At 41.7% G+C, this 27928-nt stretch overlaps 2 protein-coding genes and 1 long non-coding RNA gene across 11 annotated transcripts in view; 2 read left to right on the forward strand and 1 right to left on the reverse strand.

Moving 5' to 3' along the window:
• Positions 1 to 27805, reverse strand: part of CCDC6 (coiled-coil domain containing 6) — a gene marked incomplete at its 5' end in the record, with an annotated part of 38971 nt that extends 11166 nt beyond the window's left edge. The window contains 4 exons of the mRNA XM_083740481.1: positions 1337 to 1440; positions 7471 to 7599; positions 10442 to 10591; positions 27524 to 27805. Of these exons, the coding sequence (XP_083596607.1) occupies positions 1337 to 1440; positions 7471 to 7599; positions 10442 to 10591; positions 27524 to 27805 (665 nt within the window). The remainder of the gene's footprint in view (positions 1 to 1336; positions 1441 to 7470; positions 7600 to 10441; positions 10592 to 27523) is intronic.
• On the forward strand, positions 16987 to 19043 carry LOC310845500. The gene is made up of 2 exons (XR_014564811.1): positions 16987 to 17909; positions 18287 to 19043. It is a non-coding gene; the product is annotated as an uncharacterized lncRNA (long non-coding RNA).
• The window catches only part of LOC310845383 (uncharacterized protein), a 124555-nt gene continuing 121145 nt past the window's right edge, over positions 24519 to 27928 (forward strand). For all 9 annotated transcript variants that reach the window (XR_014564651.1, XR_014564652.1, XM_083740513.1 and 6 more), the window contains exon 1: positions 24519 to 27401. Coding sequence is in view for 7 of the 9 variants with exons in the window: in XM_083740513.1 (XP_083596639.1) it covers positions 26963 to 27401 (439 nt within the window). In the remaining 2 variants the exon portion in view is untranslated. The remainder of the gene's footprint in view (positions 27402 to 27928) is intronic.

A 27928-nucleotide genomic window follows, 5' to 3' on the forward strand; every position in this document is an offset into this window, starting at 1 on the left:
TATTTCCTGATACATGATGGATGGTAAATATATTGCAATTACCAGCCATACCTTCAGTCTTGTAGTCAATACTTGCTAAGGTGGTATCTTATGCCAGGTTATAAGCTTTGTTTTATTTATTTTATTTTTTAAAAAACGCTTTCATACCTGATCAGAAATCTGTGGTAGGATTTAGGGGATTAGTTGAATTTTCCCCAATACATGTGACGGTAATTCAAATAATCAGATTACAACATGGCTAGATGAATACTTTATTTAAGTTACCACTTTGAAAACTATCGTTTTCATTCACCTAGTGTCTTCACGCGCTCTTAATGGACAAGTCAACATTAATGTATTCAAAATGTTCTTTTAAAGTCCCTTTTACATATCACTCATATAAAAAGGAATTTCTTGCTCATTTTGTATTTTAAGAAAAAATCCATCCAATAAATCAGATGGCCACAATTTGACTACACAGCTAGCAGTGAGAACTCCATGCTTAAAAAACAACAACATTTGAAGCAAACTGGAGCAAAAGAACACATGACATGCCAAGCCATAAAAAAGCATTTTCAGCCCAATGTGATCTGAAAGATCAAATAAACTGTCACAAGGCCAAGAGAGATCACACTCTAACCTCTTCATTAGCTAGATTAACAACAGCACCATCACAAATATTCATAGCCTCAAAGACTTGACTAGTTCTGTGAAATCTACCGAATGCTGTAAAATGTCAGTTCCTATGAAGATCCAGACTAGTCAGGATTGTTACATGAATAGTAATGTTTTTGTTTTCAAGTGAGTTTCGTAACATTAAGCCGAAGCTCGTCACAGGACACAGAGGATGACTACCGGTGAATAAGCACCAACAAGCATCCCGCTCTGCTCCTTACTGCATGACTCAGCAACCTTCTCTATAGTCTGTCTCAAGCATTTGCCTGAACATGTGAACATTAAAAGTTTGTTGAGGGGCAGACTGCGCAAGCAAGCCTCACTCCCAAGGTCCACAAGTATGGGGGCTGCAGAGGCTTCAAAGAGCACTTAGTTCAAACACACTTAGTGCTAAGGGCAGAGAGGAGGCCACAAATCACTGGGAGCAGGCTTGTGTGCATAGTTCTACCTCTTATGTAATTTTAATTAACCCTGGTATGTTCAGACAGATGCCCGAAGAGGGTTCTTATCTTCAATAAAACACTATTTGCATCAATGCATGCAAAAAAATGTAGCTTTCCTATTTGAATTACTATATTGCTACTTAAACAGCTTTCTTTTCTCTAAAAGGTATTGTGAGATATTCGAGTTTTATCACACAATTGGGGGAGGGGGAAGCTGCAGAAAGAAAGCCATGACAGACCGTTTTTCTGCCTCAAGTTTATCCATTCTCTTCCAGAGACGATTCACTAGTGCTTCTTGTTCTTGTTCTAGGGTGTTTTCAAGATCTATCTTCTCACGTCTTAGCTAGGAAAAAGAAATTGTGGATAAAAAGAGAGAGCTTGAAACTGCTGTTTCAGATGAGCATTTCACTGCAGAAGCATAATGGGGGGGAGATAATCTCAATCATCAACGACTAAATAATTGTAATCAAAGTAATGGATGATAAAGAAAACATATTTAGATGGCCTTTAATTACCCTTGTCATAAACCACATCTATTAAAAAATAATAACTCACCCACCTTAAAAAGGAAGCAGTCGTACACGATAGAAGAGTAACAGCCTAAATGTGAATGTAATTCCATTAAAACTACCATCTGAATGATTTTGTATTCTGATTTCCTAATGATTAACTGCTCTGGTACCATTCACTGCAGAAAATGAAATTACAGAAATCTGAGGAAGAATATTCCATCATAAAATAGCATGATTTCCAAGGAGCATTCTTGGCGGGAAAAGCGTGTCCCCATTGACCATGATGTACCTTTGTTCCCAGTGGTCAGTCTGTCACAAATTTCAAAGGGATTCTATAAGGCTGCTGAGGGCAGCAAGAGGCCATTTGAAGTGGTGACAAAGCTTTTCCTTTATGTTAAAAAATAGGAAAAAGCAGCCCCATGTCTCCACAACTTTAAAAGTAAGCCCACACCATCTGATTTCACCCAGCCTCGAAAGCCGCAAACACTCTCTCTCCCCTCCCTTTGCAAGGCTGAATGGTCCCATACAAACTGAGAGATATAGTCCATTGAGCTTGAGACTATAATGCCAAATACTTACTGAATCTTACTCCTAAAATGAAACAAAAACAAATAGTAGTCTTGCTCTATTTTATCTATTTCATTTAGATTCCATCAAGGCTTTGTACACTGGGATCCCAGGAAATCTGCCATTCAACCAACCAGATCTAGACAGGCTTAGTTTTAGCAAGGTTGCTGTATCCCAGTAGTATTCAATGTTTTCAGATCTAGGACCTACATGTAACCCAAATTTGAACTTGGGGACAATTTTTAATTTTTTACCATATATAGTATGGTGATCCATCGTAGATCAAGCCAGTAGTGCGTTCCAAAGCACCAGTTGAAGACCAATGCTGTATCACATGACTTCCAATCACATCATGGGATTGTAGCTTTCACAAATTACTGGCATTTTAAAAAAAAACATATATGGAAACTTGTATCTCAGCTACACTGAATGTTCATGATAGAACCAGAACATAAACCAGCTCCATATTTTTACTACCAAGCACAAATCTTCCTCTAGTGTGAAAAGAATTTACTCCAAAGCCCACTAGCTCAACAGCCTCTTGAATATCACTGGCAGGTAGGGCTCAAACCTCTGCTCGATGTTGCGAGCGTTGCCAGACACCTCAAATAAGAACCAGTTTTTCACTCAAAGTGACTGCTGAAAAGCCTGCATCTGCTTGTCAAGTAGATGTCTAAAGATTTGCCAACTGTGCTGAGGGAAATAAAAATGTGGTCATGAAACTGATGGCACACAGAAGGAGGGAAGGAAGGGACTGTAGTGATTGCCAGTGAACTATGAAGCCGCATCAAGGAAGACCCTTCTTTTCTGCAACAGTATATAGGTGCTCCCAGCTCTCCTTGCCAGGTGATTCCTGGGAAAAGGAAACACCCCAAAAGCAGGGTGCTTCAACTTCTTGGGTCACAGTGCTGCCAAGGTGCAGATGCTGGGTCAACCTCTGACCCCTTCCTGCTCCACCCACACTAACAGCAGAAACCTTGGCTGGACACTTGCACGTGGGGATGGATCAGTATTGGTATCATGACAAGTGGTGTTCACCTTTCCCCCCTACACTGTGATCTACACAATCTACAACTGGGCAGGCGGTACGGAGACTGCAGCAGTCCTCTTCCATAATTCTGATCCAGACAGCCCTTCACAACTACACTTTTGGAAGCCGCAAGTGCAAGCTACGTGCTTTAATGAATTGCACAGCTTGGTTTAGAAGCTGGGGGAACTAAGGTTGTGGGCTTGGAGAAGGACCACAGGTTATTGTCCACAGAGAGGAGCTATTTTAGATACCTGGCTCGAGTTCTGCACATCCATTGGGCATATCACGCACACTGATGGCTCTACAGCCAGGCTGAATGGTAGGAATGTAAATGCATAGCACACATTGTTCCCTTGTGCTACTGCAAAGGGATGCAGATTCCATTAGAGAGCATGCCACAGAGCACTCTTATAAAGCCTTTGGATTAATCCCAGGAATTAAATGGCAATGTTAAAACCTGCAGTGTGTGTCTAATAGGCTTAATCAATTTTTTCCACATCTAAAGACAAATACTAACATACCTGACATTTGTTCAACTATGGCTGTCAGCGTTATAAATCTGTAGAGAATATTTTTGGAATGATCATGGTTCTCACTTCTATCAAAGGTTTCTATTTCCATGCCTGCTAATCCGGTTGTTGTTCATTTCCTACACCACAGGGGACCAGTCAAACTGCAGCAGCAGACTAGTCAATAAAAACAAAATATACCTGCACACTCCCTTTGTGCACAGAATTGCTACTTCAGCATGCCATGCTGGAAAAAATTGGAAGGCAATGTGTTGTGTGTTGCTGTTTTCTAGATCAATGGAAGCTGTTCAGCACCTCAAAGTTATTTGAAGATGAACTCACAGAGTGTGGAACTGCAAGTCACATGATGTTCACTTTCACTGAATCCGACTTGTTGCATATGAACCAGAGATTGTGGTTTATAACTCTTGACAAATCCACTTCCTAACCTCTGGTTTGAATTTGCTTTGCTTTGAAACAAACCAGAAGTTGTTATAAGTCACGGTTTCTGGTTCTTGTGCAACAGTAAATCAGGATTCTGTGAAAGTGAGAGTAAAGAATGTCACAGTCCTCTTCTTAAGTCAGCATGGGAAGAGGAGATGGAAGGGAGTGAAGTGAATGAGTCTGAGTTGTGTGTGGGGTTTGTTCCAGCTCTTCCATATAAGGATAACCATGGTTTAGCACTGCATGCTAACTGGGCCAATATGTATCATTTACCAGGAATCATTTTAGAATGTGAACCATTGGAACGAACCTCTCTTTGTTACAACTCCCAGCTACTAAAGTTCACATAAAATTAGTTCTCAGTGGAGAGTTGCTTTCGGTTTAAAAACAGAACACAACCTAAAACAAGTCAGCAAAAAATATGCTAAATGCACCACACACAATGACCTTACTTTAAGGTTAAATGACAGAACCATTTTAAATTTAAAACAGAATGTGGTTGTCATCACATAAACAAGTTTTAGACTCTCGGTATGATTTCTTATACAGAAGTCTGTGTGTATTGCTATTATTCTACAGAAATCCTTTGCAATAGTGTTTGTTTTTGCTACATTTTAACTTTTTTTGGGGTGAAATGGATACAAACTGGCTTACAACGCAAACAAACAACCACACACTTGTGTTAACGTCTCCTTCCCAATTTAAATTGCAATTAAAATAAGGAAAAAAACACAAAGACCACCACACATGACCAACTCCAGCATAGGCGCCGACTCCATGGGGCCGGAGGGGGCCCGAGCCCCCTCAAAAATTCGTTTGGGGGGGCAGAGCCCCCCCAATAATTTAAGAAAATTATTACCGTAAATTTCGCTCTATAACACACAGATTTTTTTCTCCTAAAAAGTAAGGGGAAATGTCTGTGCGTGTTATTGAGCGAATGTGTGGTCCCTGGAGCTGACTCGCCGGAGCGCAGGGGCAAAAATAGGCAAAAATCAGGCAAAAATAAGATCGGGCGGGCGGAGGGAAGGCGGAAGCTGCTGCTTTCCTGCATTCTGCCTCAGGGTCTTACTGCCCACCCGCTTCTGTTGCTGCGTTTGCTCAAACTCAACAAAGAGCAGGGAATCCCATGCCCTCCTGGCAAGCAGAGGGTTAAGGAAAGGATCGAGTCCTTCCTTCTAATTCTTTCCTAGTCACACTGCGTGCAGGCTCCAGCCCACCACCTCCTCCTCTCCGTGCTCTAGGGACTCGCAGGTGGGAGAGAGAGAGAGAGAGAGGGCTGGCTTGGGGGGGGGGACTTTTGCCTTCCTTTCCTCCCCCCCACCCCGTTAAACTCCTCCCCTGCATTCTTAGCCAGCTGCTTCTCCGCACACCCCTCTTGTGCTTCTTATCCCTTCTGTGTTTTTCCTTCCCTCCCCATTTAAAACGTGGTGACAAAGCACGGATCCACATGGATCCTCAGGATTTTTGCATTGGGTCACTCCAAATTCACCATCAGATCACATTACATGTCCATGGCTACAGTCTGTACCAAAAAAATCACGCACCCACTGTTGCCTGGGGCTGCAATGGTGCAAAAACGTGGTTACAAAGCATGGATCCACAGGATCTTTGCACTGGGTCACCCCAAATTCACCATCAGATAACATAGCATGTCCATGGCTACAGCCTGCACCAAAAAAATCACGCACCCACTGTGGCCTGGGGCCACAATGGTGCAAAAACGTGGTTACAAAGCACGGATCCACATGGATCCTCAGGATTTTTGCATTGGGTCACCCCAAATTCACCATCAGATCACATAGCATGTTCATGGCTACATCTTGCACCAAAAAAATCACGCACCCACTGTTGCCTAGGGTCACAGTGGTGCAAAAACGTGGTTACAAAGCACGGATCCACATGGATCCTCAGGATTTTTGCATTGGGCTACTCCAAACTCACTGTCAGATATTAAAAATCTTTATAAAATAGAGAATTAAATACATACAGAATGTTAAATTTTCAGTTTCGAAATATTAGTACTAGTTTAGTACTGTATTTCTATATTACTATAGTACTGTATTAGTTATTTTCAAATACTTAAATATTTTTAGGGTGTAAGACCCAATTAAAGCCCGTTATTTACATACAGTATTACAGTATTTACATACAGTATTAGGCATACTGTATTAACTTTATTAACTGTATTAAAGCATTAACTTTGAGATATTATTTTTATTTAATGAACCCTCAGCCTTATTCAAAGTAAGCTTAAATTAGCTATTTCACTTATTAATCAAAGTGCTATTACTGTGCGACAGCAATATTTTATGTTTTATTCTTTTAATGATAGTTTAGGATTTATTTAAATATCATTTCAGTCTTTTCAGAGCTATATATTCACTGCTCTGTAATAGTCTATAAGCATAATTGTTACTGTAAATTAAATTAGCTTTTTACGAAAATACCGTGCGTGTTTATGTTTTTTTTTTTTTTCAAAGCCAAAAAGTGTTTCAGGCTTGTCGAGTTTCCTGGAGTGTGGAGTTATAGAGAGTCGAGTTTTCGGGGTTCTAATGTTGATCATATGAATCTAAAATACTTTTTAAAAACTTTAAAACTCACTAATTTTCATCTAAAATTTAGAAAACTTCCCGGGGCAGGACCCCGGTATGGGCCCCCCCAATATTTTTTATAAGTCGACGCCCCTGAACTCCAGTAACGCTATATCTGTAATGGATATTGAAGACAATAAAAGGCAGGGTAGACAGGAAGATCTTAACTCATCCTAAAAACCTACAGTAAACCAGCAAATCATTGGAAGATAAACAATTGCACTTGAATTAGGCAACAACTGCCACCTAGAGGCCATTTTTTTTACTTCTATTAACCTTGATGCAATAAGATGTATGAGAGATTCTTCTTATTGTCCCTGTTTATTACTATTTGATGGGACGCAACACAAAAGTGTTTAATGCCCAACATTTTTACCAGAGCTCAGTCAGCCTCAAAGAATTCACCGGCACAAGTGCAATAGAATATGGGTAGGGTTGCTATATTTCAAAAAGTAAAATTCCTGACACCCACAAAGTTGCTGAGCTTTTTTGGGGAACAAACCCATATTGTTGAGCTCCTCCCAAAATAGTGATTTTAAGCTTTTGGAGCTGTTTCTGCTGCTTTTTCCATCATGTTGCCATACATCTGGGTTTTCCCTGACATTTTGCTGATTCGACAACCCCCTCCCCCCCGACACCGTTTTTACACCCGAAAACCAGGACATCTCAGGAAATTTCCTGACATATGACAAACCTAAATATAGGTAATATAGCGTTTACCTGCTCCAGAGTTAGCTGCTTTGAAATGGTATCATTTTCCAGTTTTTTAATTTTCTTCATCAATTTGTTCACTTGGAATTCCTGTTCCTGTTCTAAATGCTGCTCAAGTTCAGCCTTTTCATGCTGTAGCTGTGATTGGAAGAGATATTGAAACCCAAGACATAAGCATTTGAAGAGCTACAAAGCACTTATGAGCATCATTTAATTTATACGGCTTAAAAACAAGAAGACTCTGAAATTCAATAAGAGACTGTTCCTAAAATGTGAAACATTAAGGATCTTTAAATTATAGTTAAGAAATAAAAGCAAATAACATTGTATTGCATTTTGAAAGGATAGCTTCATCATTATAAATAATAGGAAATTTTTGTTGGGGCTCCGAAGAATTGGGGTAAGTGACAAGGCACTAAATATAGCAATGTATTTGTTGAAGGGATTGCTGAAGGGATAGTATAATGTTAGGAAAGCAACAATTAAAGCTGGTGTGCGACAGGAGGAAGGAGAGGGTAATGGAAGTGCGCTCAGCACCAGAATCTATTCCCCAGCACTCAATAGTTTATGAAGCCTCAAACGATCAGCTGAACTGGAACAGCTTCTACATAATGTTAAGGACACAAAAGTTAGCTAACTTTTTGCAGTCTGGGAAGAATGGGACTTCAGCTCTCTTGTAACTCAACAACTTTTAAGAGCACAGAGAAACATCTAACCAATCCACTCTGACCCACTGAATACCTAACCAAACAGGCAGGGGTCTATTAAAATTTTGCTCTACATCATCAGTCTCTCTCTAAAAGCTTTTCTTCTGACAAGTACAGTCTATTCCAAGATGTCTGCTAATAGGGTATTTCCCCCCTCACTGTGCTTCTGCCGCGTATTATCTATGGAACCAATTACTGTGCTACATAAACCTAATTGAACAAAGTGCCTTTACACGGCCAATAAATAAGTACACAGTATTACTAAAAGCAACATCCAGGCATTTTACAGCCCAGGCTAGCATAGTGTGTCATGACATGCTAGTGTAAAAAATATGTTCTCACTGGAGGTGGGTCTAAGTAAATGTTCCTCTTGCATGTGAAAGCATACTTTACTTTTAAATTAAGCTGTCAGGTTTGAAGAGTATTTAAAATCAATACCTTCCTATACTAAAACTGAAAAGCTGATACATCAGTGTGTTTCTTACAACAAAGCAAATCATGCTGATGTGGGGAATTCTTGCCAAGCTGCTAACAGGGGATCTATAGCTCTCACACTGGCTGTTAGCTTTTGTATTTACAGTGTGCTGAAAAAATCCTTCTGGAAGCTTTTTCCAGATGCCTCTTTGAATACACAAGTCTAAGTCCCTACACACTGAAAGGCAAAAGTTTAACAATGCATGTGTGCAGGCGTTATGAGATAGCTGCTTTGTTAACTGTTTTTGCAATGGAATGATGTACAGTGGTACCTCGGGTTACATACGCTTCAGGTTACATACGCTTCAGGTTACAGACTCCGCTAACCCAGAAATAGTGCTTCAGGTTAAGAACTTTGCTTCAGGATGAGAACAGAAATCGTGCTCCGGCGGCGCGGCAGCAGCAGCTAAAGTGGTGCTTCAGGTTAAGAACAGTTTCAGGTTAAGTACAGACCTCCGGAACGAATTAAGTACTTAACCCGAGGTACCACTGTAGTAGCAATCAGGGACATTGGAAATCTGCTTGAGTGATCATGCCATGAAGAGTAGGACACGAAGAGACCACCACCTTGAGAAAGATTTCAAAAAACTTCTGAGATGCTGTAAATTAAGCAAGTTAATGCGAAAACGGCACAATTTGCAGCACTGCAAAATGAGGGTTCTGTGTTTACAGGTTCAGGAATCCTGTAGCTTAGAATTCCAGAATTCCTCACAGCAATTTTCATAGTGGCAAAAGGGAGGAGGCTATCGGTCTCATGTCCCCAGGCAACTGATTTGCCATCTTGAGAACAAAATGCTTTGGGGCTGTTCTTATGCCTGGGAGGAAAGGAGTTTAATCTTTAATGCTTTAAAGCAAAAACACCGAAGGAAATGGTACAAGAACACAACGTTCAGAACATGCAACATCCCTAGCTCACATGTATTCTCTTTCACGATAGAGTCAAAGATGGAACATGTGGGTCAGTTCAGATATAACAATTCCAGCTTAAACCATGGTTGATTTAGCTGAGAACAAGATTGTGCCCATGTGTTCATTTCATCTTTGCCATCACATGCTGGCTTTAGAGACTGGTTTATGGTGATTTTAAGCCAGGGCTGGGGAACTTCAGGCTTGTGGGGGTTGGTGTATGTGGTTTTTGTGCCTCTATGTAGTCCTTGTCACCCCCTAAGCCATGTCCCTACCCAGGCCATATCCCTCACTGACCCTATTATTCCATACCCTCCTCAAATTCCAAAGTTAAGTTGCTATCCTATGCATATTTATTCTCTAGTAAGCACTACTGAACTTGGTGAGACTTACTTCTGGCTAAACATGCACAACTAAGCTAATTTATTAGTTTATAGCCCAATCCCATGCTTACTTACCTAAGAGGTCTTTCTCAGTTACATATCATTTCCCATTTAAAGATTTCAAACTACAGTACTGGGTTTTAAAGATTTCAAACTACAGTACTGGGTTTTAAAGATTTCAAACTACAGGGTTTTATTCAATGTCCTCCATTTCCATCTTTACAAGGATTTCTCCTTGTGCAATGGAACAGTCTGCACCTTTCTCCCCCCACATGCCCCCTAAATATGTTCTGGATGTTCCTTCAACTCTCAGGAGCAGATCTGGCGATGGTTCAGGACATACACAGAGGGAAGGGGAGATGTCCTGTTGTGCCAATGTCTTACACAAGTGCAATTATTTAGTTGAATACCACCCACAATTTTTGAAGCTATGACTTTCGTAATAGTGCCTCAGCTGAATCATCTGGTGGGTTTTTTGGGTCTGAAAAGTCAGGCTGAAACATTACATACCTGCATCAGCTTCCTTGAAAGCTCATTAGTGAGAAATTCTTCCTCTTTTTCATAGTTCACTGCAAGTGTCTCCTTCTCCTTCTGCAAAGCTTGAATCTTCTTAAACAGAGTATTACTGATAAATTCCTCTTCTTGCTCCGCCCTTGCTTGCTGTAAGAGAAACATGTCTGCTGTTTTGTTTTGTTTTTAAAAAAATAAAACCAGAAACCACAAGATGAAATGATCCAGTCACCAGCAATGAACTGGATTGTACCCTAAATGTTTCTCTGCTCAGTCCTTCCTTTTGCCACTTAGCCTATAAAGGCACTGGGCACCAAGAGAAAAATGCAGTTGCTCTGCCCCCACTTTCATCAGATTCAAAGAGATGCGAAACAGCAGCGCTACCCATAAAACCCACATTACCCAAGTGCTTATCCAGAGAGCCACAGAACAGCAAGAAGTAATGCACACATTGCTGCACCAATGGACAAACAGTGCCTAGCTCTGTGTGGACTGATGGTGATTGGGCTATATAAACTAACCCAAGCGAGTTATGCATACATTTAATAGATTCCTGGGTGTGGTCAGCTTTGTTTGTTTTCTTAAGTTCCCAAATAGACAGTGGGCTTTCCTATAAAAAGCAAAGCAGATCTGTACGCACAAGTTTTAGCCAATGCTGTGCAATGACCAAACCAGAGTGCAAATATTTTTAGCCATCACAAAATGCAAGCCCTTAGGAGAGTAAAGGTGATTTTAATAGACAATAAAGCCATGCATATAAAAGGACTGGGGGATGTGATGAAGTGACAGTGGGTCTCTTGACTACTTGAGGAGTCAGAGACCCTTCATCACCTTTATACAGGACACACACCACACACGATACAGGTGCCAAGATTGTGTAAATTACAGGTGTGTAAAACATCAAATCTTTGGTCCACATTTATCAGCAGCTGGCTCAAAAAAAGCAAGGAGAAACAACAAGTGAAACATATTAATAAGGAATACCTGTTTTCTATGTATAGTCAACTTCTACAGTACATAATGAAATTTCAGAAATTACATTAGAAATAAAGGCCCCAGTGTGCATGTTTTAAACACAATTGCAAATTTTCACAGCCTGAAGCAGTAACACTTGCATTAGGATACAAAGAGCTCAGAAAGAGCAAGGGGAAGGTTTGCTTTGTGTTTACAGAACTGGATTGGGCCTCTAGAGACTTCAGCTTTCATTTGTGCTTCCAGTCTACTGCAGGATTTATGTGTGCTCTTGGGGAAGATCCACCATCTGATTCATACCGGTTCCCTATCTGAGAAACTGACACAACACTGCACAAAGGTTTCTGGAGAGAGAAAAAATACTGAAGTTCAAAATGTAATGTGAATGCTACTGCAAATAAGACAAGACAAAAACCTTTAGTAATCCAATAGAACACCTAAATACTTGGTCTCACTTAGCAATACTTAACAGTTATTCACACATTTTCTCAGAGCAGGAAATTCAACAAAGGATATATAAAAAGAAACAGGGCAATTAGTAATTCACTATTCAACAACAGCAGCAAGCACAAGAGTGGGGTTGTTGCAAAATGTGCAGTGACCCCAGGCCAGCAAAAAGACGAAGTATAAGATTATGGCTGCAATTCTATGCACATTCATATAACAGAGATGGGCTTATTTCCAAGTATAATTGGATAGGACTGTGCCACCAATCTACATGTGTTCACAGCCCCCATGGTTTATTGATATTCTAGCAAAATATTTTGAATCATTTCTATTTATGATTCTACTTGCACTTTGATGTCCTTTCGAACTGCTCGGTTGGCAGGAGCTGGGACCAAGCAACGGGAGCTCACCCTGTCGCGGGGATTCAAACGGCCAACCTTCCGATTGGCAAGCCCTAGGCTCAGTGGTTTAGACCACAGCGCCACCCGCGCCCCTCTCCAACACCGACAGTAGTGAACAGAAAAGGGAGTTCTATTTTTAGAGGGTAGGAGAAATGAAATAAAAATCCATTAGGTGACTGGCTAGTTGTGAAATCCAAGCTTAGCTTCTTCTCTTTCTTTCACAAGAAGTAAATTTCTCATTTTCTAAAAACATTTAAATTGGCAAACAGAGGAAAGCAAAACCTTGAATTCAAGTTTCTGAGGTTGAATATCACTGCAAATGAGAACAAGTAACAACAGCTTTTTCTGTCACATTACAATAACATTATTTTTCCAAACCTCCCCCCTGCAAATTGTGAAGAGGGGGGGGCATTTCTGCTTTACACTGCAGAAAGAAAAAATCCTTGCCTAAAAATATAGAAGTAGCATTTTTTGTTTTGTTTTCAAGGCTATTTGACATTGCCAAGATATGTACTAAACAAATGAAGGACAGTGAGTCACCATTCTCCAACACATAAACAGAATTTCGAGCTTGAGATATCTCTTTATTATAATAAATCAAAACGAGGCATGGACACTGGTGACCTAATGGCGCCTACATATGTTCTAAACACGTGATGTAAAAGCCAGAGAAGTTTTATAATAAAATAATAATAAGGTGACATTGGCTGCTTATATGTCGTGCTTTTTGAAAACCAAAAAGATTGTGATTTTCAAATGGATAGTGTAATTTGTGAGTTTGGGCTCATGCCAAAAATCGGGTGAAGTCACGTCAAAGCAATGTTTTGTTCTCTCACGGTGCCCCCTGGTATAACTCTCAGTGCAAACAAGCAAGACAGCGCCTTCGTGCTATATATAATGTATATAAGACCTCCGGTGCATCTACTCTGCCAGCTAGTTATGCACAAGCCAAGCTAGTTTACAAACGCACACAGAAAATGGCCAAACATGAGTGGCAACACAATCGCTGGCAGGCTTTGATTACTGCTTCAAAATCACACAGATCCAGGGAATTCTGGTCTTTGATCAATAGAAGGGTGAGGAAATACCCAAAGGCAGTCATCCCTGCACCGACATGGGAATTGTTCCTGAAGAAATGCTTCTCACAGGCGGATGCTCCCTCTGACCACCTGACGCATCTGTTTACCCACTTACCTATTTGGCCTCCCACCGATCCTGACGAAATAGCCAAGCTAATAGCTCAGCTGAAACCGGGTAAAGCCCCAGGGCCCGATCTGATCCCTGCCGAAGCCATTAAACTACACCCAAAATGGTGGGCTGGTATCTTGGCCAAAACCTTCGATGCAATCAACGCTTCTGGCCTCATCCCCAAAATATGGAAGGAGGCCATTATAGTACCAATTCATAAAAAAGGTTTTCCAACGGAGCCGGAAAACTACCGTAACATCAGCCTCCTTTCGATCATAGGGAAAATTTATGCCAGCTTTTTGCTGACTAAACTATTGCGATGGGTAGATGAGACTAATCAGATTGGCCACGAACAAGCAGGGTTCAGAACTAAACGCTCTACAACCGATCATGCGATAGTTCTTTATCATCTTGCACGGAAGTACTCCTCTCCTCCCCGGGGCTACTTCTGTGCTGCCTTCTTAGACCTAAAGGCAGCCTTTGACAGCGTTCCTAGAAATATCCTATGGGAGAAACTTGCGAAACAGGGCATTGATAGAAGACTCTTATGGCTTATAAGTCAGCTCCACGAAGATACCCTTGCCAGAGTGAGACTTACTCCTGCGGGCGACCTCACAAATTCGATACCAATAAACAAGGGAGTGCGCCAAGGATGTATATTGGCTCCCTGTCTTTTCAACCTATTCATCAGTGACATGCGAGCACCCCTAGTTAACTCTTCTCTAAGTACACACGGGCCTAGACTAGCGGACTACCGCTGCCCACTCCTTTTATATGCTGACGATGCGGTAATTCTATCTTATACACGTGTTGGACTAACCAGAGCTTTGAAGATCTTTGTCAAGTATTGTCAACTCAACCAATTAACCATCAACCATGTTAAATCCAAGATTCTGATTTTCTCCAGAAGCCGGAGATTATACGAATGGAAGCTTGGTGGAGCAAAAATAGAGCAAGTTCTAAAATTTCAATACCTAGGAGTTATTTTTCAATACAATTTGGGGTGGAAAGCTCAAATTCAACACCTACTTAACATGGCCAAAACTCTGTCATATGCGCTCCGATTCTTTTTTTTGGATGGAGCTTTGCATGTTCCCTCGGCCCTAAAGGTGTTCAAGGCAAAAGTGGTTGCCGTGCTTGCTTATGCTGCCCCGCTTTGGGCTGTGATGACAGATCTTGCTCCTCTCGAGACACTGCAAAATCAATTCCTACGTCGGCTCCTAATGCTCCCCCTGTGCGTAAGCAACGCAGCCATGCGACTGGAATTGAAGATCGCATCCTTAGAAACTTGCCTGTGGAAGCAAGTCTTCAATTATTGGCTATCCTTGTGGCATAGATTACCAAACCACTACCTTGTCCAATGCTTATGGCGAGATGAATTCTCTAGCCTTTGGACTAGTAGAATTCATGCCAAACTCCTGAGTTATGGAATCTCTCCTTCAGATTCCCTAAAACTAGACCAAATTACTGCTCAAAGACTGATCCGCCAAAGACTGGATGACATCGATCTACAGCGAAATTATATGCTGGGGGGAGGTGTTTGTTCGCCTCAGATCATTGGTATCACTTTAACCTACTGCGTTCCATCATACCTCTCCTCCCTTTCGACTGTTGCCCATAGACTGGCCTTCACCAAAGCGAGGTTCAATGTTTTTCCCTCCAACGTCCTGAGACATAGATTCTCAAAGGGCCAAGCCCCCGCCATGTGCGAATGTGATAAGGAGACACCGGAGTCGCTCCAGCACATTATGTTCACTTGCCCCCTGTTCAATGTGCCACGGGCAAATTTGTTGGGATCAATCATACAGAAACTAGAGGGTACCCCACCAAAATTCCACCTTGCCCAAATCTTGCAGGATAAGGATACTCATACGACCCTGAAAGTGGCAAGGTTCCTGGTCGCTGTCCTTACCCAAAAGCGACGCCAAGGAGCACTACAAGCTAACTAAGGCGTAGTATGCCATTCTATCTTATAGTATTTTACTGTTATAGTGGTGTTTTAGCGGCTGTTTTCCCCACGTGTACAAGTTGTTATTTATGTGTCGTTTTTACCTGTATGGGCCTATGGCCGTAAATAAAATTCTTCTTCTTCTTCTTCTTCTTCTTCTTCTTCTTCTTCTTCTTCTTCTTCTTTCATCTTGATTCAAAGTGGTGCTCAGTGCAGATAAATGGCAGATAAGACCCCCACCTTCACTTCAGGAAATTTTGTGCCAAGTTTGGCAACAGTATCTCACAAGAGGCAGCTGAACCTAGCCCAGAAAATGGAAACAGCCATGCCAAAGTGTGGTTGCAGACTCACATAATGATTCAAAATGCTGTCCGGCATCCAAATGGCAACGAAGACCACTGCCCGCACCTTGGGAACTATTCTACTAAGTCTGACAATGATATCTCAAGAGATAGTCAAACCTATATAGGACAGATGGACAGACAAACCACTTTCCAAAATACACAGCAGATAGAAGCTCAACAACCCATGAGGGTGTGAACATCCCAAAAGACATTATCTTCCTAGTAGACCTAGGACTATAGTCAATCAAACCACAGACTGAGTCTAGATAGCTTGCTAGGGATGTCAAGAAAGGCAGGCTCGGAAGTGGTAGGGCTCACCACAGATGACACCAAGAGGCAGATGCCATCATTGTGGTTGACACAACTGCATGGAATAACAGCAATTATATGCATCATGTAACCATTTTGTGGGCACTACCCATGTGGTGGTGAGTGTGCATTGGCTGCTCAGGCAAAGCTTATGAGATCCATTGTTGTTGCCACTGGTAATTCACAACCCATGATTACTTGTGCAACTGTTATCATTATGTTAATGGAACAATCTGTTTCTTATGCTTAAAAACTGTAGCCAGTAGTCAGGGATGATTGGAATTATGGTCCAATAAAATGTGAATGCCCCAGGTTAGCCACTTAGCCTTACAGCATTCAACATATAAACTGAACTTATTACTTTTACACCCTTACCCACATGGTTATGGACAGGCACCCATTCATGGATATTTTGCTACTGATCTAGACACCATCCTTCCAACTCATGTTTTTCTCCCTTGCTGGCTTTTGTTATTTTGTAATTTTTTTAAAAAAAAACCCTAATAAAATATATTAATAAAAAATGTCTCTACCTACAGTTTCATACAAACTTCAATTGGACTGGTTTACTGAACCGCCAAACATAATTTGCAATGCTACTTGGCCTGAGGCAGTAGAAAGGCAATGAAGCTTTGCCTGCCACTGGCGCCATGTTGCTATTTTTATATATATATATATAAAAAAGAGAAGACTTGTTTACTGACACATATGACACATTACCATTTCGAGACGAAAATGATAAAATGGTTTTGGATATCAGTTCTCTCCCAATCTCAATATGCAAAATGGGAACCACTGAGGAGACAAAAGCAGAAAATGCCCTCCAAATCCACATTTATTGTACCATGCAAGATACAGCTAAAAAAGGACTTAAAACAAAATCAAATAATCACCCATATCATAGAAATTATTTTATAGCTTTTCAACTGGCTCTTTTTGGAGGGGGTGTTAAGATTTCAGCTGCAGATGTATGTAGGTTTACAATATTTTAATCTTGTTTCAAATCAGACCTCAGGCTTTGGAATAAAGTAATTTTTAAAATCCCAATTAATGCCACACACAAATCTATCAGACTATGGTGCTTGGCACAGATGCCAAGGGGGAGAACGGAAGGAGCCGCTTCCATATTCACCTAACTGCAGTTTTTCGTTTTCAGATTATAGCCTGTGTATGTCTTGTGGCAGTGGGAATATAAAATGCGGTTTCAAAAATTATTACTGGGTTGTAAAGTTTGCTGGCCTACTATGACATCCACCCTGTGCTTGGTGAGCTTTGAACATGGCATTAATGGATCATTAGGTTGTTCCAGGCATTGATGTGACTCATACTGCTCTGGTGAGAACTCAATCCAGTTTTAGTTTGGCACCATTGTTTTCTTCTTCTTTTCACAAAGTTTGCAGAACAGAAGCAGCCTAGAGCTGGCTGGCTGGCTGGCTGATTGCGATAATTCTAGAGGCAAAGGGGACAGCAACTGTGACTCTAACTGAGTATGTTTGTGTGTTTTATCAATTTGTATGTGCACATTTGTAAATAAGCAGATCAGTACCATGAGCTTTCAACACTCTTTCCTCTTATAAGGAGCTGGTCCTATAAATATTGACTATACTAAGCTTCTTAAGGAAGTACAAAACATGCACAACTGGAAAAACAAGATGAAGAAAGTTGTGCTTTTTGGAGAAAATTATGCCTTTATAATGCAGAACAGTGACACAAATGGAAAACGGAGAGAGGAGTTGTAGCGTGCTTAGAAAAGAGAAAGAGGACCTGTGTGACTGGCTGTGTGGTATAGTTAGATAACCAACAGAGGTTACCTCTCCTTCACTGTACTGCTCAGAGCTCCTTGCTTCAGTAAGGTAAAGGTAAAGGTACCCCTGCCCGTACGGGCCAGTCTTGCCAGACTCTGGGGTTGTGCGCCCATCTCACTCAAGAGGCCAGGGGCCAGCGCTGTCCGGAGACACTTCCGGGTCACGTGGCCAGCGTGACATCGCTGCTCTGGCGAGCCAGAGCCGCACACGGAAACGCCGTTTACCTTCCCGCTGGTAAGCGGTCCCTATTTATCTACTTGCACCCGGAGGTGCTTTCGAACTGCTAGGTTGGCAGGCGCTGGGACCGAGCAGCGGGAGCGCACCCCGCCGCAGGGATTCGAACCGCCGACCTGTCGATCGGCAAGTCCTAGGCGCTGAGGCTTTAACCCACAGCGCCACCTGCGTCCCCTCCTTGCTTCAGTAGGGAACAGGAAAAACTACACTGGTGCATGCAACCGTAGATGACCCAAGTGTGCTCTAGAATAGTGCACACTCATACTTGAAACAGCAGGTTTGGCAGAATAGCTGGCAGCCACTGGTTGAAACTGGAGCTAATTTGTATTACAAAATACAGAAAAATAGGGTGTGCAAACAAGTTGGAGAAACTTGCAACTTGATTCTAGCAAATTGGTCGTGCTATCCATCGGAATAAACTTTGAACATTCTGTGCTTAGAAAAAATTGTTTGTGAAGTCGCAAAAGTAGTATCTATCATTTCCTTTTCACAATGCTTCATTTTGGGTGTCTGATGTCTAAAGCCAAATCATGTGATGTATTTATTACCTTGTATTTTTCCAATGGAAGAAATTCATACTGATTTGAAGCCTTCAATGAAGCTGCTGGAGCAACACTGGTTTTCCTTACTAGCTTTGTAGATGCATTTGCCTCGCTTTGCAATGCTGCCTGCCTGCATTTAATTTTTACAAACTGTGAATTACATAAGGTTGCCTCTCGACACAGCACTAAATCATAGTTCTGTATGAATGAGGCTTGTGCTTGTGCACTCCCTCCCGATTCTTTAGCATGGTGGCGAGAAAAACATGGGAAGCATTTGGTTCCATTTTAAAGAGGTTAAAGTCTGATTAGCTTTTGCTATGGTTTGTCCAAACAAGCCAAGATCAAACCACCATTTCTGATCCTGGCTTGTTTGGATAAACCATAATTAGCCATAGCTCCTGGTTTGGAAGGGGGGGGGGGAATCACTTTCACAGGTTTAGTAACCCTGTGTGCCCTGCCTGGTTTCACAAGTGCACCCCAGCTCCATTGTAGGCAAGTTTTGAAAACAGTTTGTGATATGACATGGAAGATTTATTTCTCTGTTTTAAACATTGTATACTTCTCAATTGCCCATCCAATAATTCTCTGGGTGGCGAACAAGAAAATTTAAAAGCCATACAAAAATTAATACAAGGCAAAACATATAATCACAATAAAAATTATAGCCACAATCTGCAACTATATAAAAACAGCATTAAAAAGCACCAGAAGATTCTAAATACTTAAAAAGCACGGCAAAACAACCATGATGTGGGTAACAGGCACGCATCTCTGGGAAGGGCATTCCACAACCAGAGCACCACCACCAAAAAATGTCCCTCCTGGGTAGCTACCATTGCCACAGCATCTGATCTGGTGTGGGCACCAAGAGAAGGGTCTCTGAAGATGATCTTAGGATCCAGAAACTTGTGTCTAAGAGGAAACAATCCTTCAGGTAACTTGGCCTAAAGCTGTTCAGGACTTTAAGGTTAATACCAAAGCTTTGATTTGGTCTGAGTAATGGACTGGCAGCCAAGGGAGATGGAGAAAAACACAGAAGCCCTGTGGTGCACCTAAATAGACTCTTTGGAGTGTAGCCTTGGAATATTTTCATTTCTCCCCTCTCATGTCTCCCCTCCTGTGGTGATCTCTTCATATATAAAAATGATTCCATTTTATTAAAGATTCTTTCCCTTTGTGACTTGACTATACTGACACTTTCAATTAACTGGATCATTTGAACTTTGCCACATACCTTTTGCCTTGCCTAACATAGTCCAAGCATGGCTGTTCTTTTCAGTTTCCCAGAGAAAAGAAGCAAGTTTCAATTCAACTTAGAAGGCTATAGAATATGCATAATTACAGGTAAGATATGCACAATCTTCACTCTTAAGTTGCAAGATATTCATCAGCTTTAATAATTAACATTTCTGTCCTATGTCTAGCAGCAAGCAGAGAGAAGTTATAGTTCCACTACATGTGGGAAGTATAAATAAGAACACAGTTACAAATTACCATATTTGTTTAACTGTTCTGTTGAGTCACTCCCACCCCTTACACTTTGGCATTCTTCCAGGTTCTCTCTGAAATTCTACTCTGTTTTGCTCTATGGATGGAGTATACAATTACTAAAATAATGCCATGCAGTCAGAATATAATGCCGTGCAGTCAGCAATACAGTATCATAAAACAGAAAGGGAAAGAAGGCTACCTTTGCTTTTTTTGTCTAACAGGACAAATTTGAATGAGCAACAACAACAACAACAACAACAACAACAACAACAAAGAGAGAGAAGGAGAAGGAAAAGGAAAAAATGTCAATGAAGAGGGGGAAAAAGATTTAACTACTGTACGTCCCTCAATTTGCCGAAAGTTGCTATTATTTCAGAGCAACTAGAGAAAGTTACTTGGCTCCATAGCTTTTCAGCTTGGGGTCTTCACAAAGATCCATTCTGTTTTATATGTTATTCAACATCTATATGAAATAGTTGGGTGCCATCATATGTGGAGTTGGGAGCACAGAATCTTTATGCCGCTGGCACTCAGTTTTAGCTCTCCATTTTATCTCAATCTGGAGGTGCTATGCAGGTGTTGAACTTGTGTCTGGAAGCAGTAATGGGCTGGATCGGGGCCAATTAAACAGGCTGAAAGCTGACAAGATGGAGGTTCTGTGGGTGGATGCCTCCCAAGTCCAGGAATTAGGGAAGCAAACTCTTCTGCGAGGGGTTGAAGGAGAAGATTCATAGTCTGAGAGTACTCCAGGATTCCAACTTGTCACCAGAGTCTCAAATCTCTTCTGCAGCTAGAAATGGTTATGCCGAGCTTTGGCTGTTTCACCGGAACATGCAAAACCAAAAATGTTTAACAGTTTCATCACGGAGTGTACTTAGGATGAGCTGCCCAAAGAGTTGCCAGTTTCATTAACTAAGAAAAAGATGGAGTGCCTTAACATTCATATCCATCTCTTCTGCCACACTCTCAAGAGACAACTGTAGGCCTCCTTTCTCAGAAAGCAAAAAATCTTGAAGAAGTAAGCATCTTAGTGTAACACTTATTAGGAGGAAGCAAGAACTATACATGTACATACTCCTATGCAGGAGGATCAAAACTAACATCCTGCATAAGAAATCTAGTCAGGGAGTCTAAAGAAAATAATAATAAAGAAAATGAAACTAAACATCAGAATGCCATATTATTGATTTCCACCAAGAACCTAGTTTAATAACAGCTTTGCTTTAAGGTCCGAGTTGTCATCGTTAACACAAACCAAAAACTAAGCAAATATTCCAACTTCTTGCCAGGACTTGCCATTTTAGATTATTTTCCATTGCTGTACTGCACACCTCTGACCGCAAAGACGTTTTACAACTCTTTGTCCAGTCAGTATCAACAGTACTGTCCTAGTTCTGGGTATCTCACCTGCAGGAGCCTTCTGTACTTTTATTGACTCATCACCAGAAATCTGCATAAATAGATGTGACAATCCCAAAAGGTAGAAAGGACCTTATGCAGAATTTTGCTTCCTATTACAAAGGAAAACTGTGGAAGTGCTAGATAGTAAATGAATTTTTGGTCTCTAGGATGTACAGAATAGATTGGCAATTAAATAAAAATAATTAAAGGTGCATCACTGTGTACTCACACACCCCACTTGCCCAGCAAAAGTTGGCGTAGTCACTGCTCCCTCTGCAGAGTAAGTTGAAATTGTCTTTGTTTAATACTATGTTTATGTGTATAAAGCTATGTCAAAATATCATTGGTAACTTTAAGGGAAATCTTATTCCACATCAATATTAAATAATCCAAAAAAAAATGACACAAATGGGCTGAAGTCCAAAGAACTACTGTGGCACACCCAAATGCTTGTACTAACTTGGTGGGTTTTCTTTAAAAAAGTGATTAGATAGTTACCTCACCCGCATTGCCACAGCACAAGCTACGGTACTTTTTAAAACTTCCTCTTTAAAACAGGTTTGCCATGTAGAATTGGTGTGAGGGTGGAGGAATGTGTTTTGAGAGGGTGCAATTCAAGAAACAAGTATGGATGAGTGGTTCTTTGCTGTGGTCACTATTTCTATTTCCAGTAAGAAACAGATCAATGCACTATAAATTTTAAGGCATCTTTGGACTTTTAAAAACACTAAGTACACTGTTAACACATCATACAAATAAATAATAATTTTTAACTTGGGCTCCAACACTTGATACATGCAGTAAAATTTCCCACTGTATATTGATGATATCATCCTTGGAATCCAATGCACAATGAGATGCTACTCATCCTGGCAGTGCGGAGAAGGTGAACTAACAACAACAACAACAATGGATTCTGATCTACCTATCCTACAGTATATAAGCAACAGAGGTAATGTGTACCCATCCTAAATTCAAGCTCCCCTCCTAAATCCAGCACAGCTACCCCCATAAATTTCTGCTATTTGGGCACACCAGTGAGCCGCAAGAGAACAGCTAAGATGCAATCAAAAGTAACCTCTCACAAGCAAAAAGGATCCACCTACAGAGGAGACTGCCACCTGCATGTCAGTAAGATCCACTGTTTGTCCTTAGAGCCTCCCAAAGCAGCCTCAGCATTTGATGCAATTTGATCATTAAATCACCCCACAGAGAGAGAGACAGCAGAACTACCCTCAGAGGAGGCACACTCAGAGCAGCAACTCAGAAACACAGGGGTAAAGCTCCTCGGAGGGCAGATAGTTCTTACACATCCAAAGAGCTTTGTTTTTAGTTATGTAAACAAGAGAAGAACACCATCAGTTTTAATTGCGGGATAGGGGGGGACTGCCTCAGCTTTCAGAAGTTTGGGCAACTCTCTTCTACTATCAAATTTCAAATATTATTTTTTTAAAAAACTATTCTCCTCTACATTACTGGATACATCTGAATACTTAATAGTGGAAGCCATCTTTAGCACTAAAATTCCAGTTACAGATAGGTAGCCGTGTTGGTCTGCCATAGTCAAAACAAAAAAAATCCTTCCAGTAGCACCTTAAAGACCAACTAAGTTAGTTCTTGGTATGAGCTTTTGTGTGCAAGCACACGAAAGCTCATACCAAGAACTAACTTAGTTGGTCTTTAAGGTGCTACTGGAAGGATTTTTTTTTGTTTTGACTTTAGCACTAAAAGTTAGTGAAATATTCGTTTCTGCTTAACAAACATTTAAAAAGTTTCAGCTCTTTTCACATTAACAAATAAATTCCACTGGTTTCATAATTATGTTCAAATCTTACAGCAAAAAGAAATGTGAACTATACACAACTACATTTTTAAAACATTGCCTGAAATCTTAAAACACCAAAAACAAACAGAAAAAAGCTGTACTGAAAGAGGAAGCATCTCTAAGCCCCAACGGTACTGACAGCTAAAAATGGTACTGTATAAAGTAGTTCTTATATTAACATCCTATTCTTTTTTATGCATTCACTCAATCCTTTACTGCTTGCACATTAACACTTCAGTTGTGACGCACAACTGATTTAACACTACTTTTCATGTTGCCCATTATGTATCTAGCTTGATTTTCAGTATCTAAACAGCCCTTGCAAGACAATAAAAAACTATTTAAGTGTTCATTTTACAGATATTTTTGAAAGCTATTAAAAGGTTGACTGCCAACAACTTGCTATAGAAATGCTGTATCCTTCTATATTCTTCAGTAAGCTTTTCAGAACTATCTGTACTTCTGTATTTCTGTATTACATATAAAACCATTTATATATAAACCTCTGGTGAATGCAATATTTAGACTCTTAAAGAAAGTATTGCCAATTGTAATAGTTTATTATCAAGATAACCCCTTTGAACTTGCACACATCTAAGGCCTTAGTTTACATAAAGTACACATCTTTAATGTGAAGATTTGCATCTGAGGCCATTCACTGAAATCAGCATCAATAAGCTCCTCTAGTCACATTGCAAATAATTCTGGCATTTTCCCCAGAGGTTTCTGCCTCCTAACATAGTATGTACCAATACTGAACTTTAAATTATCCCAAGTATATCCACAACATATAAAGAGACTTGTTTCATCATGATAAAAGCAAGTGAAGAAATGAGTCTTTATCACTTGCTTATTACTCTTTTCCCCCATGTGAATCCAGATCAGGTGACCCAATCCAGCCTCATTAAACACAAACTATTTGAATGAACATACCAGTTAATATCAAACTTGAGAAGTCATAGATTGGAAGACTTTCTCTGTTAGGAAAAAAGGAGATTTAATTCAGCATCCTGTGGAAGTTAATGCGTATCATCATCAAGATACTTATCAAGACACTTATCAAGCTGTTATCATTTATTTTGAAAGGGCTATCCAGACAAATAAGCATTCATTAACTCAATTAAATGTGGTCACTTTCACAGCACTTTGTAAACAAAAGTGCAACAAGAAATACACAGGAAGCCAAACTTCTATAGATTCCACAAGACTGCCTCTTGATTTATAGGATAAGCTGGGTGTCAAAAAGACAAACTCACCAAGTTTTCAAAATTTCAGAGCCATGTAGAATGCTACTACTATGCTTTAGAGTAAACCCTTAAGCCAAAGGTTTTCTATTATCAGAATAGATTCAAAACGAGTGAAATGTTCCAGTATGATAGTCAGTTCTCAAATAAGTATTCAAACTTAAGAACTGAATAAAGCAAACTTATCAGCAACTTCAACTAAAGAGACAGTATTTTACCTAGCTGATGAAAGTCAGTGATTGCCTAGGAATGTCTATTCCACAATGAACTAGACCAGTTATGCTACATAACTGGTTCCCCAATGTAGTCTGGTCCCTTAGAACATACCACTATTGTCAATGTCACACAATATGTTTGTGAACAGCTTGTGTCTACAATAGACAACAGATATTGTGTTTAGTATATATTTGGCTTGACTTATAGATGCTCACAAAACTAAGCTAGTGTATTTTGCCACAGTACCTAATATTCATTATTGAAGCCCTGCATATTAAAAGCCCAGCCTTGCACCAGGACTTGTGTTGTGTCAGCTCCCATGCGTCTTCATCAGGACTGTGCTTAGTAATGTAAAATAAACATCATAGCAGCCTATTTGTCAAACTATTTTGGACAACTAAAATCCCGTTAAGATGTCACCTGGAGGCACTCAAGTACAGTTTTCACCTTGGCACACCGTACAAACTACATACAAAGTCAAATTTCAAAAGAAAGGCAACGGCTAATTTTCATGATCTCTGAAGCAACTCTGCTTACAGAGGCTATAATCCTGAATCTACCATAAACCATGGAATTTTGCTAAGACTGATTAATTTCTTTCCAAGAACCAAAGCCATTTTAGACAGGCAATTCTACTTCAAATCTCTGAAAGTGCCCATTCTGATTTAGACATTATATATTTGGTCCCACACAAATAGGTTTGATTCTCTTTAATTAGAGAAAGGAAAACCATATCTAGCATTGCCCCAATGTAATGTCATTGTTGGATCCAATGAACCATTTGCGCAGCAATAACAGGACTGATGTGACTCAATGGAAGCATTCAAATGTTAGGTTTGAACAGGGCTTTGGCAACACAGTAACTAGACTTTTGACTGCAACCTCACACAAAACCAATGAAGGTGGTTCCAGCAATTCTGCCACAGAATGTAAGTACATAGCAGACCTATGCAGTACCATATGGCATCTTTTTTTGCCATGGCTTTCCTCTCAGTGCAGCATTTTATTTCCCCCCATATTACAAGTCAATGGCAACCATTCAGTGATCCGAGAGAGAATAAAGAATAAAACTTGATCCCACTTGTATGTTTTGTGACTGCTCTATGCCCTGTTTTTCTGAGTCACCCTAGATCTGGCTTTGCTATATAAAATGAGCCACTGTGGATGAGTGGTTAGAATGTCATTCTGGGACCCAGAAGACCAGGGTTCAAATCCCCACTGTGGCCATGAAGCTCACCAGGTGGCATTGGGCTACTCACTCACTGCCTCTCACTCTAATCTACCTCACATGGTTGTTGTGGGGATTGGGGTGAGAGAACCATATACAGGTGGCGACCATTTTGCACATGTCCAACTGATGGCCAACATACATGCAGCTTTCAGGCCTGGAGGGGGGCAGAATGGGTTTATGTGTGACCACTGACATGCCAATGACCTAGAACACAATGCCTGTGCAAATGGGAGTTGCTTGTATACCACTTAGAGCTCCTTGGAAGAAAAAAGGGGGTACAGAATAGAGTAATAGAAAGGACATCTAGCCCAATGGGCATCTAGTCCAAAGCACAGAAAAGCAATTTATAAATACTATAGAAAGATCATGTATAAAGGTGTGCAATATCTGAAGTCCACCATCCATCTAGCTCCACACTTCTATTCCTCGCTGTACCCACACATAATGCCTTCCTTGCTTTTCATTGCTCTCACCAACTTGCCAGCATTCAAAATTCGTCAGGTGCATTTTGATGTCTCCATCATCTGGAGCTGCATGCCTGGGAATCCTTGGATCTTGACTCCTTTCACACACGAGTTCTACCCGTTACATTTTATCCGCATAATCAGAATGAATTTCAGCAACCAAAAAGCCATATTGAGAAATTTGGCTTTAGGACTACCTGGCCCCAAAACGGCAACTAGGGCTATCCGTTTTGGTGATGGCAACCCTGGTTTAAGGAGCCTTTTGGCACTTAGCTTATATATCTGAGATTCTAATGCTACAACTTACATGGGGCACCCTGTTCATTCCGAACCACGCTTCGGGCAGCCACCATCTCCAACGCCATCCTTCCGCTCAGGTGCGAATACAAAAAATCACAACCCTGCCATTCCAACAGAAGGCGGCGACGACGACACAACAACTGTGTGCAATAGACGTGCATGGCGGCAGCAGGCGGAGCAGAGAAGAAGGGAGCCTATTCCCTCTCCAAAACATGTGGCGAGCAAAACGAAAATAAAGACGGCTGCCACCAGGGGCCCATTGGCGTGGCTGCTGCCCATGACCCAATACCGAGAAGGCCCGGCTCAGATTCCGAGATGCAATCCTGCGCGCACTCAACTCGGCAGACCTACTTCGGAGTAGGCGCAGGATCGAGCTGTCTGCCAGGGCGAAGGTGGCGAAAAGCAGCAGCTCGCGCGTGGGGGAAAAGCGCGCAGGCGAGAAAAGGGGACGGAGGCGCGGGAAAGCCCGGCGCCCTCCCAGCTGGGCCTCCACCCGGCGCCTCGCCAGCGCTCCCACCCGGAACCCTCCCAAGGCGAGGCCCTCCCAAGCCCCACCTGAGGCGGGCCCCGCCGGCGCCTCCCCTCCACCAACTCCCAGGTGAAGAGGCGAGCGGCGGGCCTCGCTGAGGACGGAGCGAGGGTGCCCCGCATGGGGGGAAGGCCAAGGGGGTCGAGACCCGCTTGCTCCCGCAACGCCCTGCCCGGCCCTCCCGCACTCACGATGGTGACGCTGGCCTTGCGTAGGTCGCGGTTCTCCTCCTGCAGCGCTTTGCACTTGAGCTTGTAGGTCTCCAGCTCGATCTTGAGCACCTTGTTCTCCTGCTGCAGCGACGCCAGGCGGTTCGTCAGCTCCTCCAGCCGAAACGGCGAGATCACGATGCCGCCCGCTTTGCTGCCCCCCGAGGAGCCAGGCCCCGCCGGGCAGCCGGGCAGAGACACCCCCGGACCGCCGCCGCTGCCCCCCGCGCCGTCCGTGTCGCTCTCGCTGGCGCTGTCGGCCATGCCCGGCTCTGGGGAGGCGGCGGCTCCTGCTGCTGCTGCTGTTGCACACACCTCAGCGCGCCTTCCTGCTCGTCTGCCCGCCTCTCGGGCAGCTGCGGCTGCCGCGGCTGTGCTGCTGCGAGG

Source organism: Podarcis gaigeae (assembly GCF_964106915.1).
Source record: "Podarcis gaigeae genome assembly, chromosome: 5".
NCBI classification, from domain to species: domain Eukaryota; kingdom Metazoa; phylum Chordata; class Lepidosauria; order Squamata; family Lacertidae; genus Podarcis; species Podarcis gaigeae.